Genomic DNA, 17,973 nt, shown 5'->3' with positions numbered 1-17,973 from the left:
CCCTTATGTAAGTAGAACAGGCAATTTTGCTAAAGCTTCAATGGACACTGGAGGGATGTGCTTTCACAAAGGAGGAGAGGGGAAAAAAAGTGATGCTTGCACATGTTCATAATTTGATATTTTGTGAGATGCCTACTGTCCCAGACACACTAACGAAGAAAAGCAGACAAGCAGGCATTAAATGTAGGTTAGATGTAGACTTTTTGAACCTAGGCTGCCAGAACAGCTTCTGAAAAAGGAAAACTCATCTCATGGGATTCACCAATGTAAGATACACTATGCCTGGTGATCCATGACAGGATACTGATTCTACTACCAACTCACACAATCTTGTGCTCTTCTCATCCCAATTAACAGCTGTAGCACATTTTCCTTTTAATGTGCTCTAGAAGAATGGTACTTTTACCAAAAAGGTATACAGCCCATTTGTTCTGAGACAACCCTGTAACAGAGGTCAAAGCACAGTAAGCCTGAACAGCCAGGAGTTTCTTCAAAATCACAAACTTGGTCTGAACATCACCACAAAGAGGTACACAGAGAAGATCTTGTTCAGAAAACAAGATGAGAAAAGGCAACATTTACTCACTAGATACTATTGCTCTAGCTGCTACAGGAACTGAAGTGAAAACTCTAAGCACACACAGCTCCTGGCAGCTTCCTTAACTTGCAACACCTATACCAACACAGGGCCATACCTGTTTTCTCTTCATAACATGCAAAGTGCATTCATTTAAATCAAAAAAGCTCAGATTTTGAGCTTTTTTATATTGAAAATTGCTCAGATTTTGAATGCAATTCTTGTCAAGAAAATCTTTTGATGTTGTCAGAACAGTCAACAGACTTGATGATCTTAAAGGTCCTCTCCAACCAAAATGATTCTATGGTTCTAAAATCAGCCTGGTCATTATTACAACAGGTATTAAGACTGTATAATGTCAGTAATAGGCATTCAGGTAAACAAGACAGGTATTCAGACTGAGGCAACACAAGGACAGTGGCAGGACTCCTACAACTAGAGTATTAAGGAATATGCCTGCAGGAGTCTCTGAACAAATTCACAAGGACAATTTCTTTCAAAAGCAGAATTGCTGCAATCTACAGCATCAGATACTTTGCTTTTGAAGTCTATTAGAGTGGTTAGTAGGAACAAAAATACGTAAATTACATGATCAGTCTTGCATGCCCAGCTAGAACATGTGAGTATTTATCCAGCTTTAAGCAAAGCTGCTCATCTCCTCCTCAGCCTCTCATTTAAAATCACTGGAGAAAGACAACAAACTATCTGAACCAAATGCTGCAAGGCCTTTTCTAGCATCTGTTACAGCCTGCCTTTACTACTTCCTCTATTGAAAGAGTAAGTTTACTAAATGTTTTTGCAAGAGATTTGTGGGGCATGGTATTTATCTCTTAAAATGATAATATCCTTAGATGAGAACCTCCTACTAAAGCACTTTTGCACACATAAAGCAATTCACAGAAAACATAACTCTTCAGACAGGAGTTCTTGACAAAAAATGGCACAAAACCCAACAAAAGACTCTGCCAAACCCTCCTGAACCTTCGGAAAATACTAAATTACAGTCTGATTTGCATGAAGCAATTTGTTTAAATTCAAAATAATATGGAAAATTTTTCTTGTTACTTATATATACACTAATTTGTATGCATGCACACACAAACTTAAGAGTCTCTTTTTTCTTATATTCATCTATTAAAACACAAATAAGAGCATCAAGAACTGGCTGCTTAATAAGAATTTCATATTCATCCTTAACCTGATATGATTCAACACTAGCTGATAACATAGTTTGCTTCCTGTAGAGCAATTGTCAGTATAACCTTCACCTTAAATTTTGCATACAAGAGCTAAAAATCAGTATCAGATTTAAATTAAACTCAATATCTGAACTAAACATACTACTATGAAAGTAAGTACCAAATGAAACTTATTTTAAAAACAAAGACCTTGAGCTTCCACATGAGCAAATAAAAAGCATAAAGGTGAGCCACTAAAGACTGTTAGCAAAGTCTTCTGACTTCAAGTCTTACCATATTTTTGCAGTCACAGAACAGCAGACTTACAGACTCGAATAGAAAAAAACAGCACTGCTTGTCCATACAGCCACATTTGACTGAACTACTACAACCCAGGTGAGGGAAAAAACCACTAAAGCTCTGTTTCAGATGTGGAGCTAACTTTACCACCAAAGCAAAAAGACTTTATATAACTATACCCTCAAACACAAGCCTTCTGTCTTCACCTTCCAAGTCCTGCATATTCTGTCAACACACCTTATCTCCCATCTCAATCATTTCCTGGTCAAGACCAATTTCTGCTTCCAGCATTCTTTGGTGGCAGTCTCTACCAGTTGTCAGGCAAGAATGTGTTTGGTATTTTGACAGTCATGCTTGTGGGCTGTTCTCCAATGCTTCCACAAGGTTACTATATTCCTTCACAACTTTCTTTGTAATGCCTCATGAAATGCCTCAATTGTCTGTATGCTGATCCAAACTGCTTGGTTTCCCTGTGCCCCTCTAAGTGCTTCAACCTAACAGTCTTTCCCAATTCCATAATTAATTACTCTTGGGGTACAGAGAGCCTTCATATACATCAGCATATTTCTGGTGCACTGTGTTCTGCTTAAAGGCAAGGACTCAAATGTGAAGCAGTAATACAAGTAACACATTTCTTCTCGATCTCCTCATTTGCACCAGTTCCAAGATGAAAAACCACAGAACTCAAGGCTGAACATGAAGAATAGTCTTGTGGTTAGGTATAATGGCAGGAAGGTGAAGAAAAGAGACACGGGCTTACAGGCTTGTCCTTCCCAATTTGCATTACCTGAACTTAAAGCCCCTAGCTTGGGCACAGAGATATCTTAGCATGGAGAGGGGAAGAGAAAGGAGCAAAGAATTTCAAATAGCTTTAAAAAAAAAAGAAGAATTTGTGCAGAAGAGAAAAGAGTTAACAACAGTCCAACAGGACAAAGGGAAAAAACCTCTCGGACGTAAAACAGTAACTGACACAGGTTTAACAAAGTGCTTTCAATTCTATATGAAGTCTGGAGATTTCATATATAGAGGTAGGTAATGAGAACAATATAATACTAGAACTTCAGCCACCTTCTAAAACAAAACATAGCACTCATGGAGAACAGTGTCAGGACAGTCAATTACTATTAACTCAAATACAAGTCAAGCAAACTTCAGAATCACATTTAAGTGTTTAAGAACAGATTTAAAAATCATACCACCATATTTGAGAACAGTATAAATGCTCATACTTAAAACTCAGTGCTGCAGAAGATTAGTTCAAGAGGAAAAAAAAAAAGCCAGACACAGCTGCATTAGGCTGACAGACATCAAAAAGCAATGTGAAACATCTTACAGCCAAATTCTATTTCAAGTACTGACACTAACCTAACTCATAACCAAAAGTGCACATACAAAGCGTGTTCAACAGAACACCACTTTAATCGCTGCAAAGTTCTACTCCTGATGCACTTCAATTTAATTTTCTCATAAAATAGCCACATTTAACATTTGATCTTTAGATGTAGATACAGAAATTGAAAAAAAGGAAAAAAAGCACAGAAGAAAAAGGGGAAAAGCAATGACCTTCAAAATGTAAATAGCACTAATGCTACATAATTCTGGATTTTGTACATCAAGTGAAATTACTACTTATAAAACACTTCTAGTTTTATGCAAAAATTCTTTTTCTAAGCAGAAGTTGAGCCATTACTATCTAATCCAAATTTAGCTGAGAAGATGCTGCAATAAGAATAAATGACAAAAAAATGCTAACTGAACTAACACTGAAGATGAACTAACAATGACACAGCATCACAGCAAAGCATATATACACACAAAAGCACCAAGGGAACTGATACTCTTCAAAAACATGGGCAAAACCCTCTCTTCCTTTCCACAAAATCTGTAGGGTCCACTGGACAATAGCTTCAAACAATGCCATATATTTTAATCTTCACATATCCTCAACAGAAACATTGAAATAGCACCTCTCCAAAAAAAAAACACATCTCAGTAAGTTGAGGTCAAGAACTTTATTTTTTGCTCAGGTGAAATTATGCATGTGCTCATTAGAGGTTTCACCTGAGGAAGGAAATATAGGATCAAGCCAATCAATTTGAGAACTAAATTGAACTTGCTTGCTAATCATGCTCTTCACTGATATGAAGTTCTTGGCAGAACAGTTCCAACTGGTGCTAAACTCACTGTAAGTTCATTTTACTATCATTTTCCACAGAAATATTTCATTTCATTCATATTTTTTATTCACTGATTACAGAAATTTTTATGACAATTGCTTTTAGCCAAGTACACTGTCATACTTTGAACACTTTCAAATAGTAATTTCAAAAATAAAATTCAACCTGTCAACTTTTTAAACCATATCCTCAGAAAACACTATAAAAGTGTTTTCGTCTACATTCTTGTTAGTCAAAGATAATCCTTCTATGGCACAGACCCAAATTTTACCCTCCTGAGCATACATACCACTGAATAATTTGTTCAAATGTCAGTTGCAATTTTCAAAACTCTTTTCTTGCCTCTGAATCTTAAACATCTGTAACAAATACTTGTTTTGAGAGTGCTTTACATTCATGACACTTGACCTTTTGATGTATGCACCACAAAATTTAAGTTTCAAATACCATGCAAGCAGGAAATCTGATCATTCCAGCAGTAGCCATCTGCAAGGTCCCATATCAAATATTAGTTCTGTGTTGCACAAAGTCATGGGCGACAAATCTTTTTCTGCAACTCATAATTAGTTGCAATTTGCTGCTTTCAAAAACACATTTCTCATGGAACATCTGGTCTCAAAAGCTTACCTTAACATTGGAAAAATATTTAGTATGTGGCTGTTGGTGTGTATATATGCACATATGCACACAGATCAAGTGTAACTACAGAACACAAGCATGTCCTCTCTGGGTGGCTAGGATTAGAGATTTCTACTCCAGCAAAAAAGCCTCTTAGCTCTGTAACTGTAAAAGAATATAACAAGAAATACCAAACATAACAGGAAAGTGTTTTCCAATGTTCTTGCTGCCTTGTATCTAGTTATTGATGTTAAATGTTAACAGCTCATCAAGCACCCTACCAAACACTTGAGTTTTTCACAAACTGGAATTTTTGTTTGCATGATCCTTAATGTAAGTGAAGAACTGTTGAAATTGAAATGTGAATAAGGCTTTAAAAAAACCAACACGCAAAACAAACTTGTAAGCCTCTCTAGAATTAAAGCATCATACTGATTTAAAAAGACCCCACAGGTTCAACATTAACGTAACCAAGTACTTTTGGTTAACTAAGTTAGACACATGAAAAAAATTGAGCCAGTGCATATTGCAGCTTCATCATGTCAGAAGGAAACCTTTCCTGAGCCTGTGAAAACAGCCTAATGCACAAAATATTCTGAGCAACTGAAAGAAAAAGAATCCCTGAAGACCCTTGTATACGAAAAGTCTTCCAAGTACACTCAAGCAAGCACTGTAACTTCTAAAGGTAAAAATTAATTACACTCCAGGATCTTCAAAGCATTCCTTCAATAATAGCAACACAAGTTTTGAAAAATGCCCAGTGCTGAGTTGTGCCACATACAGCTGACTCAAGCAACCAGCACTGCTTCTTGGGAGACAGAACCTGGAAACACACAGGATGCTATACTGCTTTTGAAATCCATTTCTTCTCAATCATAGGAAAATCTAATAGAGCACTCTTAAGTTGCTTTCACATCTACAAGAACACAGCTAGAGCTAATAAGAGTTTAAAAATAAGCATGAAGGAAGATATTAGCCATGACAAGAACAACAATATTAGCCTCTCAGGAATAAAAGGGATCCCAACTTCACATGCCAGATTCTTCAGAAGGCTTTCAAGAAAGTAACCTATAGAAGCTCTTATTCTCATGAGCCTCACAATGTTGGAAAAGCATTCATCACATTTCTCACCTGAGCACCATCCTTTAACTTCAAGATGCATTCCATTGTATTGATAGTGATGACAACTGGTTCTGATCCCAATTTCGTCCATGGCACGTGAATCCGAAGTTCATGAATATGCCCACTTAAAAAAGTAAATGGCAGTTTCAGCTCCTAACAACAACAAAGAATGCAGAATTAACTACTGAAACATATCAAAATTCCAGACACATTTGTAACTCAAAATAGTAAGGTTCTATCACAAAAGTCAAAAGTTATTCTTCCTCCCCTAATCAGCAGTGTACCACAGGACTTGGCATTTGCCTTTATAATCACTTGTACAATTATGTTATAATTAGTCTGTTCAAAGGAGACATTTGGATTATGATGTCCTCAATAATAAAAGATAGTTTAAAACCACCTCTCGCTCACATGAAGCTACTGCAAAATGTTTCACTATTCAAGGGACGAGTAAAAACAAACAAGGTGAAGGTAAATACTTAAACTGATATGCAACCTGTATTATTGTGAAGAGCACAAATTTGGAATTAAACACTGACCATGCCACAGGAAGGCAATTTCTTTCAAAATATTTCAGTGTTTAAGAGTTTTAAGAGGTCAGTGCTCTTAAGACTGGCCCATTGTTGCCCCTTTCACATCAAACTGCTTAGTAAATACAAAGTTACTAAATTTTTCATTGGTAAAACCAGACTCCTGTACACTAAGGTGTAATGCAGATGTCCCACTGCTTTAAAAACTAGTGCAAGTCAGTCTAGAACTCCTAAAAAACGCCTGGGCACTCCATCCAGCCAATGCATAGATCACAGCTCTGCAGAACAGCCACAGGGAGGCAGCTGCTGCTTGCAGCAATGCAGAAGGAAGTAAGGTGCCAAAGTTTAGATTAAAAGTACCCAAGTAAGTAAATTGGGGTACATACAACACAAAAATTTCCCCAGTAGCTTCAGGCGTTCTCCTGCAAAAAATGAGTTTAACACGTAACCAACAGAAGGGTCAGGCTAGAGAGCTGGTCCCAGGACTAGCAATCAAGATTTGGAATAATAAGTGTTTACGGTAAAATAAAGAAGCAATATTTGCTATGTCAGAATTTTAAGTCAGCATTCTCAATACTAAGTATTCTAATGCTCAGGTTTCAGTGATGAATCATCTTTTCACCTTTCTAATCTCATATTCTGACATTTTTTAATATCAAGTTTTAAAGTTTTAATGGAGAAAAAACAACACATCTTCAAGTTGCTTATAGCCTGGTGTTTTCATCATCACCTTAGATGCTGGGAACTACAGGTGTAGTATTGTCTTGGTTTGAAAGACAGGTGTCTGCTAAGGAAGGCAGGAGCCTCCCTTGGAATGGCAGATGCGACCCCCCTTCCCTCCGAGTTATTATAGTTTTGAAATCAAGGGGCTTTCAGGCAAAGATATGGGAAATAGGAATAACAGTTCTTTACTATTATCTATCTATATGTGTATAACCAGTCAAACAAAACAATAACTATGGCAGTAACAGCACACACAAACCCAGTGCCAGCCTTCTCGGCTGTCAGGCCCTTTCCCCTCGGGTGCAGTTCCGCTCGCAGCCGGCAGGGGCGCTGGCGGCTCCCGGTGAGCAGGGCAGGTGCGATGGTTCCCCCGCGGCTGCAGGGGGCGCTCCGGAGCGAGCTCGGGGAGCACGCGGCACCGGTGCCCTGGGATCCCGGGAAGGGATGGGACAAAGGCTTCACAAACCCCTGGGCAGCCAATCCCGGTGTCCGGCCGGACCCTCGGGAACAGCAGGCTGGAACAGCAGGGACAAGTACAAATCCCGGGTGGCAGACGAAATGTATCAAAGCTGCGGAGCTGCAGTGGGAACCCCCCGGAGGTCTGGGCAGGCAGGGCGAGCATGGCTACAACACAGCGAAGGCTCGAAGCAACGGTGGGGGCAGGACGGCCACAGCCCGGCTCCCAGCGAGGCAGGGAAAGGCGGGCTGGGGATCCCGGGGTTTCTCCGGTAGAAGGAAGGCAGCCAAAGAAGCAGCCTCTCTCTCCGTCCAAACGCGGGGAACTGACTGCCCACAAACCTAGGTGAAAGAGATGCACCCCTCCCCCTGTGGCCAGGTCCTTTGTTTTCCTTAAGCACTCAGTAATCTGTCCCCCTGGCAACATGTATGGGGTAATTTCCTTTAAGAGAAAAAAAAAAACAGGAGGAGAACTAAAACCCCAAGAAGTATGTTCTCAGGTTGAGAAATAAGTGAATCTAAGTCTCCTAAATGCAGGGCAGCAGTTTTGGCCAACCTACAGTGACCATATAGTCCAACTGCCTGACCAATTCAGGGCTGACCAGAAGTCAAAGCATGTTATTAAGGGCATTCTCCAAATACCTCTTACACAGTGACAGGTTTGGGGCATTCACCTCCTGTAGGAAGCCTGTTCCAGTGTTTGATCACCCTCTCAGTAAAGAAATGCTTCCTAATGTCCACTGTAAGCCCTGTAAGCCTCCTCTGGTGCAGCTTTGAACCATTCCCACATGTCCTATCTCTGAATACCAGGGGGAAGAGCTCAGCATATCCCTCTCCTTGTCCCCCCCTCAGGAAGCTGTAGAGATCTGTGAGGTCACCCCTCAGCCTCCTTTTCTCCAAATAAAGCAAGCCCAAAGTCCTCAATCCCTTCAAACAGGACACTGCCTCCAGCCCTTTCACCACCTTTGCTGTCCTCCTCTGGACACATTCACATCCTTTACCCTCATTCTTCAGCTGAGGGGCCCAGAGCAGCACGCAGAGCTCAAGGTGAGGCCCACCAAGGCTGTACAGCGGGACAGTCACCTCTGTGACCGGCTGGTGATGCTGAGTTTGATGCACCCCAGGAAGGGATTTGTCCTCTGGGCTTGTCAGGGCACACTGCTGACTCCTACTGAGCCTGCTGCTGACCAGCACACCCAGGTTCTTAACTGTATTTTGGTAAACTCAGGAACATGAACATTTGTTCACTATGGAATTATCCTGGCAAGCCAGGGCTTAAGCACCTTTCCCCCTTGGCTCAGTTTATGTACATGTATCACTCAACTCAGAATTTCTATGAATGAATAGATGTTACACAGAGAAGGTCCGTGAAACTCAGAAATCAAGCAGGCAAGTTGCTAGGGAATTTGAGACAAACATCTACAAGTGGATCCAGAAAGCCTCTTTTCCTGAACTGCTGGACCCTAGACCTATCCCTGCTGTACAGAACTTCTGTATGAATAAAATTTGGGGACAAGGGCATTTTGCATTTACTACTTGATATGTACTATAAAGTCTTAAAGTCTGCCTATACAATATTTCTGTGAAGCTAGCTAATGTCATTTTTTGCCTAAATATATTGAAATAAATACATTTATCAGTGATAAATTCATGAATAATTAATATATAATAAAATCTTGGTGATATGTTTTGAAAGCCCACTAAAAATTTTTATTTTCTTAAGTAGTTACCATCTCCTAAGTTCAGAGTTGAAATAACCACTATTACCTGTGACAGGTTTGCATCTTGGGATAGTCTTTGGTACGACTAGAGGCAAGTCAACTATTCTTACCAATACCTACACCACCACAGCAACAACAGCTGCTAATAGGAGCAACTTTAGGGAACACTCTCCCCCATTCTGCAGCTGATACCTCCTAAACCTTTCTACTGGTGCTATGAAAAAGTTTATCTTGTATCCAGGAGCTAAGAGTATTGTATATTCACTGCTGACAAACTCTTCAGAGGAGGAAACTACACAAAATTCTAACTCTACTTTTTTGCCAAGTACAACTTTCAGTTTGTAAGTTAGTTTTTGGGTCTTAATCAGTATTGATTAATGAAGTTTAAAAAAACCATACCCATCTCATGCTAGGGAAACTCCCGACTTAGTTTTTGGGTCTTAATCAGTATTGATTAATGACGTTTAAAAAAACCATACCCATCTCGTGCTAGGGAAACTCCTGACTCCTTCCTACGCCATGCTTACATAAAGTCCTATCTAATTTCAGTCCCCACTCTAAGAGATGACAGTTACAGTCTTTCTCATTAAAAGTTCAAAGAAAAATTTTAATTTTTTTTACAAAGTGTTTTTTCTTCATCTCATTCACTACTACACTTCATTTTTTTAGCCAAAAAGCCCTTCGTAAAAATTTAGCCCTAGGCTCACAAGCAACACAAATAAAATTTTAATCCAGACAGTTTCAGTGAAGACACTGAAAAGCAAATATTGGGCTGTTTAGCTACAGATCTTGCTACATAATTAATCATACAATAACTTAAGTATGTTAACTTAATAATAATAACTTAAGTGCCTTTTGTCCCAGAGCTTTTTTTTTTTTTTTCCCGGGAGGGGGGGAGGGGGTGGAATGTGGGGCATGGCACAACAACAAATTATAAAAAAACATGCAATTGAAAAATATATTACAACATAAGAGACAATGCTTTCAGAGATCAAAGCAGCAAACTACCACTGTTAACAATCATAGAAAGTTTTTTGTCTTCCGAAGACTAATTCCCATTCTGGACTTGTAGATGCATAAGTTTTTTGTCACTCATCAATATCACAATGTCTATTTAGATCCTGGCTTGTCTTTACTTCAAAAGGCATTCTGGAATGGCTTTTTTTCTACTATTTGCTGGATGTATTTAACACATTTTCATTTATGTCTAGTTAACTGCAAGATGCTGAAAGAAACTGAAGTAGGATTTATTTCAAAACAAAGGTAATAAAAGCAAATGCCCGACATATTTAGAAGATAGTTCTTCTTCAAAGAAATTTAGTTACAAATGTTATCTGACATTAAGGAAACACGCTGTCCTGGCTAGAGCTAGGGAATTAGAATAAAGCAATGTGAAGAACTCTTTGTTGTACTATTCAGTAGACAATACAAATGTGTGCCAAATTCAGTAACTTGTTCATAATACAACGTAACAAAGAACATTTTTATTCCTCCTTATTTCCTACACAGTCTTTTTCCTTTCATTAAGTACTGCTTGAAATTCTTAATATTTCTTCTGTACCCATGACTGATTACACTTTGCATTTTAGATTTTCCATTTAATCATATAAATCTTTCACAAAAATATATATGACTAAAACCAAACTCCTGGCCTTGACCCACAAGTAACTAACAGCATATGATTAAAAACAATTTTCTGGGCTTGACCCATAAATAACTGACTAACATGTCATACTGCAGACTAGGTGATCATAATTCCCCTTTGCCTAAAATCTCCCCTTGCCCTAAAACACAAGACTACTCTAAAGGTTGGGGTGATAGGCAAGTATCTGTTCTCCTCATCAGTGTTAAGTCAAATACCTTTTCTTCCCAGTCAAGGCTCTATCTCACAAGTAACCAGTGGCACGTAACACAGATTTAAAATAAGGATATTACAATGCTCCCATTTCCTTAAAATTATTTTAAGTACATTAGAACTTTTCATATTTCTTTCTTTACAAATTCTTTTGGATATGAAAAATCCACACTATAATAAAACTGAATAATCTTTAGATCTAGGTATCCTTTGTCTTCCCAAGACTACTTCATCTTTCCCTTCTGCATTTGCAAAACAGCTAAAAACTAATTATGGGAATATACACAAGCAGCAAGAAGAGATCACAATGTATCTCATCTTTTTGGCACCACTGTATCAACAGATAATCTACACCCAAACTACTTACCAAGTTCAGAGGTAGTTCTGTTACCTCTGGTACTATGAGGACTTCACACAAAAGTTTACAAAAGTGCTCAAAACACTTTTCCAAAAAACTCTCTTTAAGATATTAATTTCAAAATGTTATTACAAATTACTTTCTTGAAGCAGTTTTTGTACAATATGCATATTATGTACAGATGGAAAATTTCTTGGACTGCTTAGTCTTCTAGTAATTGAATGATTCAGGATAGGAAAAAAAAAATCAACATTTCATTAGATTTAATCTTTAGTTAAAGATAATTATTATAAAATTAACTGGCTATTCAGAGAGTGACACAATTATATACAAAAGCTACACTGTACCTACAAGATTCAAGTACAAACTAGTACTTGACCTCCACTACAGAACTGATATTGTACAAAAAAAAGGGGACAGAGAGAAGGACAGACCCTAAGAGTTATTACAATGACATTCAGCTTAACTTAATGAGAGTATGAAACTTACATAAACATACATAAAAAATATGCAATGTATTTTCAGGTACTGGAACATTCTCTTCACATTTGATTAATTTTCTATGTCAACAACTGTATTACATCTGATTTCAAGAGATAGTGGTTCCAACTTGGTCCCAAAAATAAAGTTAAATCTTCTGTAAGACAAGCAGCAGTTTATGCTCTGTTCTCATCTGTCCTTTGGGATTCTGTTTGGTGGCTCATAAGAGCCCAACATGACACGGGAACACTAACATCAGTGAACTGCAGGGAGCAGGAAGCACAGACCTGTTTCCAAACCTTTTATAAGGTGCTTTGTCCAGGTAGTTTGGCACCTATGCTAACATTCCCAAAAGGCCATGTGTAACTCCACGAAAGATGGAATTCTCTGAAAACGTTTAAGGCTCTCTAGACAGATAGAACCTGGATAGGTGCATTTGTATCTAAGAACCCGAAGCATGAAATTAAAGCTGTGTTCATGTCAGATAAGGAGCAGGGAACCAGGCTGGGGATAGCAACACAGGACAGAAAGACTAACTTCAGGTATCATGAATCCACCCAGGGAGAGAACCCAACTAAAATAATATATACTGGTAATTTCTAGAGAGCAGCTTTTCAAGGGAGCTCCTGCCAGCTGCAAGGGCTTGGTGACTTTGCATTACCACATACTGCTTACTCAAAGGGTTTTGCTGAGCAGACATAAACAGCATCCCCTCCACAAAAAAACAGAAAGACATTCTAAATACAGTTTGTGGGTCCAGACAAGTTCCGAAGAATAATAAGAGCCAAATGAAGATAACTACATTTCACAAACACCCAGCCAAATAATGTAAAAACAATGAATCTGAGCTAAATTTTGCATCCATTGCATATTGAAATTCCCACTCAAATGAGCATGGGTACATATGGCAATATTTGCCACAAGAGCCATGACATTATCAGATTAAGCCAGATATTTAGGAACCCAGTCCATAGGCAGACAAAGACGAAGCAAGGAATCATCTATCAGAAAACTGCAACTACTGGAAAGGGAACATCAACAATGAGAGCAGCAAAATTCTTAAGAGTGTCAGGTAATACAGTAAGTTTGATATATCCATCCCAAGTCATCATTTGTTATTAGGACAAACTTTCTCTCTGCACAGCAGAGCACTGAAACAGCTTACCCAGAGAGGAGGTTCTCACCAGACAGGAGATTTCAAGATTTCAAGACTCAGCTGAAGAAAAACACAAGCTTCTCTGACAGCCTTGCTCAGAACAGGAGGTTGGACTAAATGACCTCCAGAACTCCTTTCTGATCAACCCTTCTTTGGTTCTACAACATAAACACTTAAAAAGGCTCACGGGGGAACACATCCTACAGAACATCAGCTGTATGGACAAGATGTACCAATTAACAGACTTGAGAGAAAATAGAGTGGCTAAAAAATGCTTGAAGGAAGACAAGTAAAGTTCTTTAAAAAGCACAGAAAATAGGACAAGATCTCTTGTAAGATTGTCTCCTCTTCCAGAACAGGATCAGAGAGTCTTTATTAACCATATGCATTTCTTTCACATTTTAAAAGGTGTCCCTGAAAGAGACAACCAGCCTATTCCAATGTCTCATAATCCAACACATAAATGAGATTTCCATTTATGTCTAACCTAAGTCTCCCAACATGCAATTTATTCACTTCCTTCTTGTCAAATACAAATAATTCTTGCCCTATCATGTCTCACCTTATTTTAGCCAATATTAAAAACACATTCCCTGTATATTTTATTCTTCTTTCAAGGGATGTATTGTCTATATTTCCTATTCTTTACTGCATTTCTCTCAGCTCCTTCACTTGGTTGGACTACATCTGGCCACAGGACTCCAGCTAAGTCCTGCTACATCATGCACAACAGAAGGCAGCTTTATCGGCCTCACACACTCAAGTTGTCAACTCAGATAAGCATAAAAGGAAATCATCCTTGTGCTAAGGCTTTATCAGTTCATATTGACAGCAGGCTCCAAATTCTGTATCTAGTGTTTTACTTGGTCAAGTTCGTTATTTTAAGGCTAAATTTTACTGAGTCTTTGATTCAATCCACAGAAACCAGATGATCAAATCTATTCCTCAATTACTCTTAAGTTTAGATACAACTGGAAACAATGAAATCTGGAGTCAGAAAACAATACAAAGAGCACAAATGGGTTTAGTATGCATAATTAAAAAGAGATCACGCTTTACTTTGTGAGCTTTCAACTTAGTTACTACATGTAATTAGTAAACATGACTGGAAAAGCAATTTAAATAATGTTCATACCCTAAAATAATAGCTACTGAAAGAAGAAACACGTCCACAAAAAAGCCTCTCTTCACACTCCATAACTTATAGAATGTGTAAGAATTACCATTCATTGCTAAACAAATGGCATGACATGAAAGCAAGAATAACTAAATGCAGGGGGAAAAAATACTTGCATAAGAAGAAAACCAGCAAGGACTAAGTTATTACTTCGCTGTGCAGACCAACCTAAAATATTTCAGTCAATTTATTTTAAATCAAAGACACGGACTGTAACTGCTATAAACATAACATACCTGTTCAAGTACATCCAACTTTAATTCAAGTTTACTAAGCACAACATCTCCTCCCCAGAGTGACAACTGCAGATCTGAAGGCTTCAAGTTCTTTATGTAACGATTCACATAACTCATCAAAATAGGAGTTACATAGGACTCCAGCATTCTGCAAGATCTCTGTATTACAGGTCACACACTAGGAAAAGAGGATGAGATTGAGATATTAGTTATATATCTCCAGGCTAATTTTCAATAATGTAACATTCCCATTGTTTGAATGTATGAAAATAGTTCTAAACATTGTTTATAGTCAGAGATTCATATAGTTACATACAAAGATAAAATGCATAGAAAGATGCAAGCACGTCTACTTGCATTTTTGGATTTTCAGGTTATATATATAGATATATGTATATACACACACACATACGTATGTGTGTATATATATACACATACGAACTAGTAATTAGCTTGTTTAAAAGAAAATCTAAACGAACGAAGAAACAGAAAAGGTGATCGAGCAGTCTACCATGCTTTCACACAGCACTTAAGTGACAAGAAAACTTCTTTTTGGAGTCATCAAAAGGATAAACTTTTATCGATAACACCAAAACACGGTAATTTCTAACTTTTAAGACTCCACACTAAAATATCGCCTTAGATGCACCTCACCGGTCTCAGCACCGTGTACAAGGCAACCCCGCCAGTTTCGTGCCACTCTGAACTCCAAGAAACCAACATCCCTCATGAACCGAGCTGAAGATACATTAGGGGCTGCCATCACTCCCATCCCTCTCCACACTCTTTCCCAAACTCCCACTGTCCTGAAGAGACCCTTCCCTGTCCCGTCACCGCTGCAGCCCCACCCGGATACCTCCACAAACCCGGGAACCCTGCGCCCGTACCTTTGGGACACATCCTCGCACGTCCCCCCCGCGGCCCCTCGCCCCCTCAGGGCCCCTTTACCTGGCTCTGCACAGCGCCCCGAGGCTCCGCGCCCACCCCGGGCCGGCCGGGCCGCGGGAGCGCCGCGCACGCAGCGCCTCCGGCAGCGCCTCCCGCCCCGGCTCCGCCGCTCGGGCGCTTCCGGGTTCGCCGGCGCATGCGCGGTCCTCCGGCGGCCCTCGGCCGGAAGCGCTTGGCGCGAGCGCGGGGCGGGGCCAGGCGGCGGCTCTGAGGGCGGTGGGGGTCACGTGCCCGGGAGGGGCCGGGAGGGGCCGGGAGGGGCCGGGAGGGGCCGGGAGGGGCCGGGAGGGGCCGGGAGGGGGCGGAGGGGGCCGGGAGGGGGCGGGGGGGGGTGGGGTTTCCCCGGCATGGCCGTGATGTGGGGGCAGCGCGCGGACTGCGTGTGGGAGCCGCAGGGACACAGAATGACTGAGGCTGGGAAAGGCCTCCGAGGTCAGCGAGTTCAACCTGTGACGGAACAGCACCGTGTCAACTCTACCGTGGCACTAAGTGCCACGTCCAGTCTTTACTTAAACACCCCCAGGGACGATGACTCCACCACCTCCCTGGGAAGTCCATTCCAGTGTCTAATCACCCTTTAAGTGAAGAAATTCCTCCTAATATCCAGCCTGAACATCCTCTGTCACAGGTCGAGTCTATATCCTCATGTTCTCTCCATTGTTTTCTGGGAGGAGGCGCCAATTCCCACCTGCCTACAGCCTCCTTTCAGACAGTTGTAAAGAGCAATAAGGTCACGCTTGAGCCTCTTTTTCTCCAGGCTAAACACCCCCAGCTCCCTCAGCTGCTGCTCACAGGACTTGTGCTCCAGACCTTTCCAGCAGCTCCACTGCCTTTCCCGGGACCCTGTCCACACCTCAATGTCCTTCCCGAACTGAGGAGCCCAGAACTGCACGCAGCACTCGACACAGTCTCCTCCCAGGGCCGAGTGGCCCGGCCACACCCCAGGGGTGCGTGATCCGCTGCCGTGGGGAGCTTGGGCATGGCGGGCTCTGATCCGGAGCGCTGTGAACCTCTGAGATGTGCCACTGCCTCGACCAGCTTCAGGGTTTGGTTCAGGTTGTTATAATTGACAAATGACTGTGTGGGGCAAACTCCAGTGGCAGCAAACACTTCTTGTCCCTACTCTTCTTAATAAAGGTGGGCATTTTCTGGCTTGGTTTACAGCAAGGTTCTGCTTAGGTTCTCAATTTCACCATTTCAGATGTGAGAGTAGTTCCTGACACCCAGGAACACCCTTGATGTTCTGCATGCCAAGAGTGCTTCTCACTTTTCTAGATCATAAAGAAAAGCCCTCTCCAGCAGCCCCGAGTCTTTTGGGGTTGCTTGTGGCACCCAGAAAATGCCCTGGAAAGGTGAGTTAATAGAATCCTCGCAGACTGACATGTTGGCATGTGGGTGATCTGGAAAGGAGCTGGGCTCATTTTTGTCAGGGAAAAGTGCAGTAAGCAGTGCCTGTGGGCATGGCTTTGATGTAGATAATGAATAACCTTTTACAAAGGCCTCTGGTTTGAGTTTTAAAAGGAAGGCCTGAGATATGGCTCTTGAGTTACATATTCCTGCAGGAAATTTGAAATCCCACATGTTTAATCTCCAGTGTAGTTATGTGGCTGAAAACAGATAAGACAACATTATACAGCATCTGAGATAGTTCATGTGAAGCCCAAACAGCAAGTGCTTGGGTAGGAGCCTACCACTATAGCAGTACACGTATTTAAATGTGGCTGAGCTAATCAAGGTCTGGAGGCTCCAACTCCTGTTGGATTACCTGTCTGGTCTGCCTCTGGTATACACATGCTGAGTTAACCATGAATCAAACTTCATTTTGCATACACCATTGCCTCACTTGCTGTGCCATCTTCATTCGTGAGTCACCATCTGCCCATAAGGCAGTCTTTCACCTCTCAAAGAGTCAAAGCAGCTTGGACTGCTTTTCTTCTTACAGTGGTCACCACTCCTACAACTCATACTTGAGGGTATGGTCGACCATTCTTCATCACCTGTGGCATCTTAACCTGTGGCTAAGAAGTGGTAGCAGGCAGGTGAGGGACAGGAAGATTTTAACAGTGTCAGTGGTCTTTAATTAAAGTTGTACTTCTGACTAAACAATTTCTCTGGGACAAACGTTCTTGAAGAATTCCTTTGAAGAACTGTTATACCTCTCTGTCCCTCTGCTAGAGTCGTGAATTTTACTGGTAAAACTTTTCAGGAGTCTGCACTGCAAGCCAGCTCAGTGAAATAATCAATGTTAATGGAAACAACCTCATTTATAGCACAGCCTCCTCACGGAGTTGCATTGACACAACAGAGGGATGTGCCAACAGATAAGCATAATGTTGAAGCACACCCTAAGCCTGCATCAAA

General features: G+C 40.6%; 1 protein-coding gene across 5 annotated transcripts in view; it reads right to left on the bottom strand.

The window, feature by feature from the left end:
- The window catches only part of VPS13B (vacuolar protein sorting 13 homolog B), a 436,535-nt gene extending 420,823 nt beyond the window's left edge, over positions 1-15,712 (bottom strand). For all 5 annotated transcript variants that reach the window (XR_014226320.1, XM_082279593.1, XM_082279594.1 and 2 more), the window contains exons 1-3: positions 15,613-15,712; positions 14,665-14,842; positions 5,982-6,125 (exon numbers count right to left, since the gene is read on the bottom strand). Coding sequence is in view for 4 of the 5 variants with exons in the window: in XM_082279593.1 (XP_082135719.1) it covers positions 5,982-6,125; positions 14,665-14,811 (291 nt within the window). In the remaining variant the exon portion in view is untranslated. The remainder of the gene's footprint in view (positions 1-5,981; positions 6,126-14,664; positions 14,843-15,612) is intronic.
- Positions 15,713-17,973: the final 2,261 nt, after the last annotated feature.

Source organism: Coloeus monedula (genome assembly GCF_965178545.1).
Source record: "Coloeus monedula genome assembly, chromosome: 1".
Taxonomy (NCBI): Eukaryota; Metazoa; Chordata; class Aves; order Passeriformes; family Corvidae; genus Coloeus; species Coloeus monedula.
The sequence above is the reverse complement of the archived record's forward strand: the minus strand, read 5'-3'. Positions and strand labels throughout refer to the sequence as shown.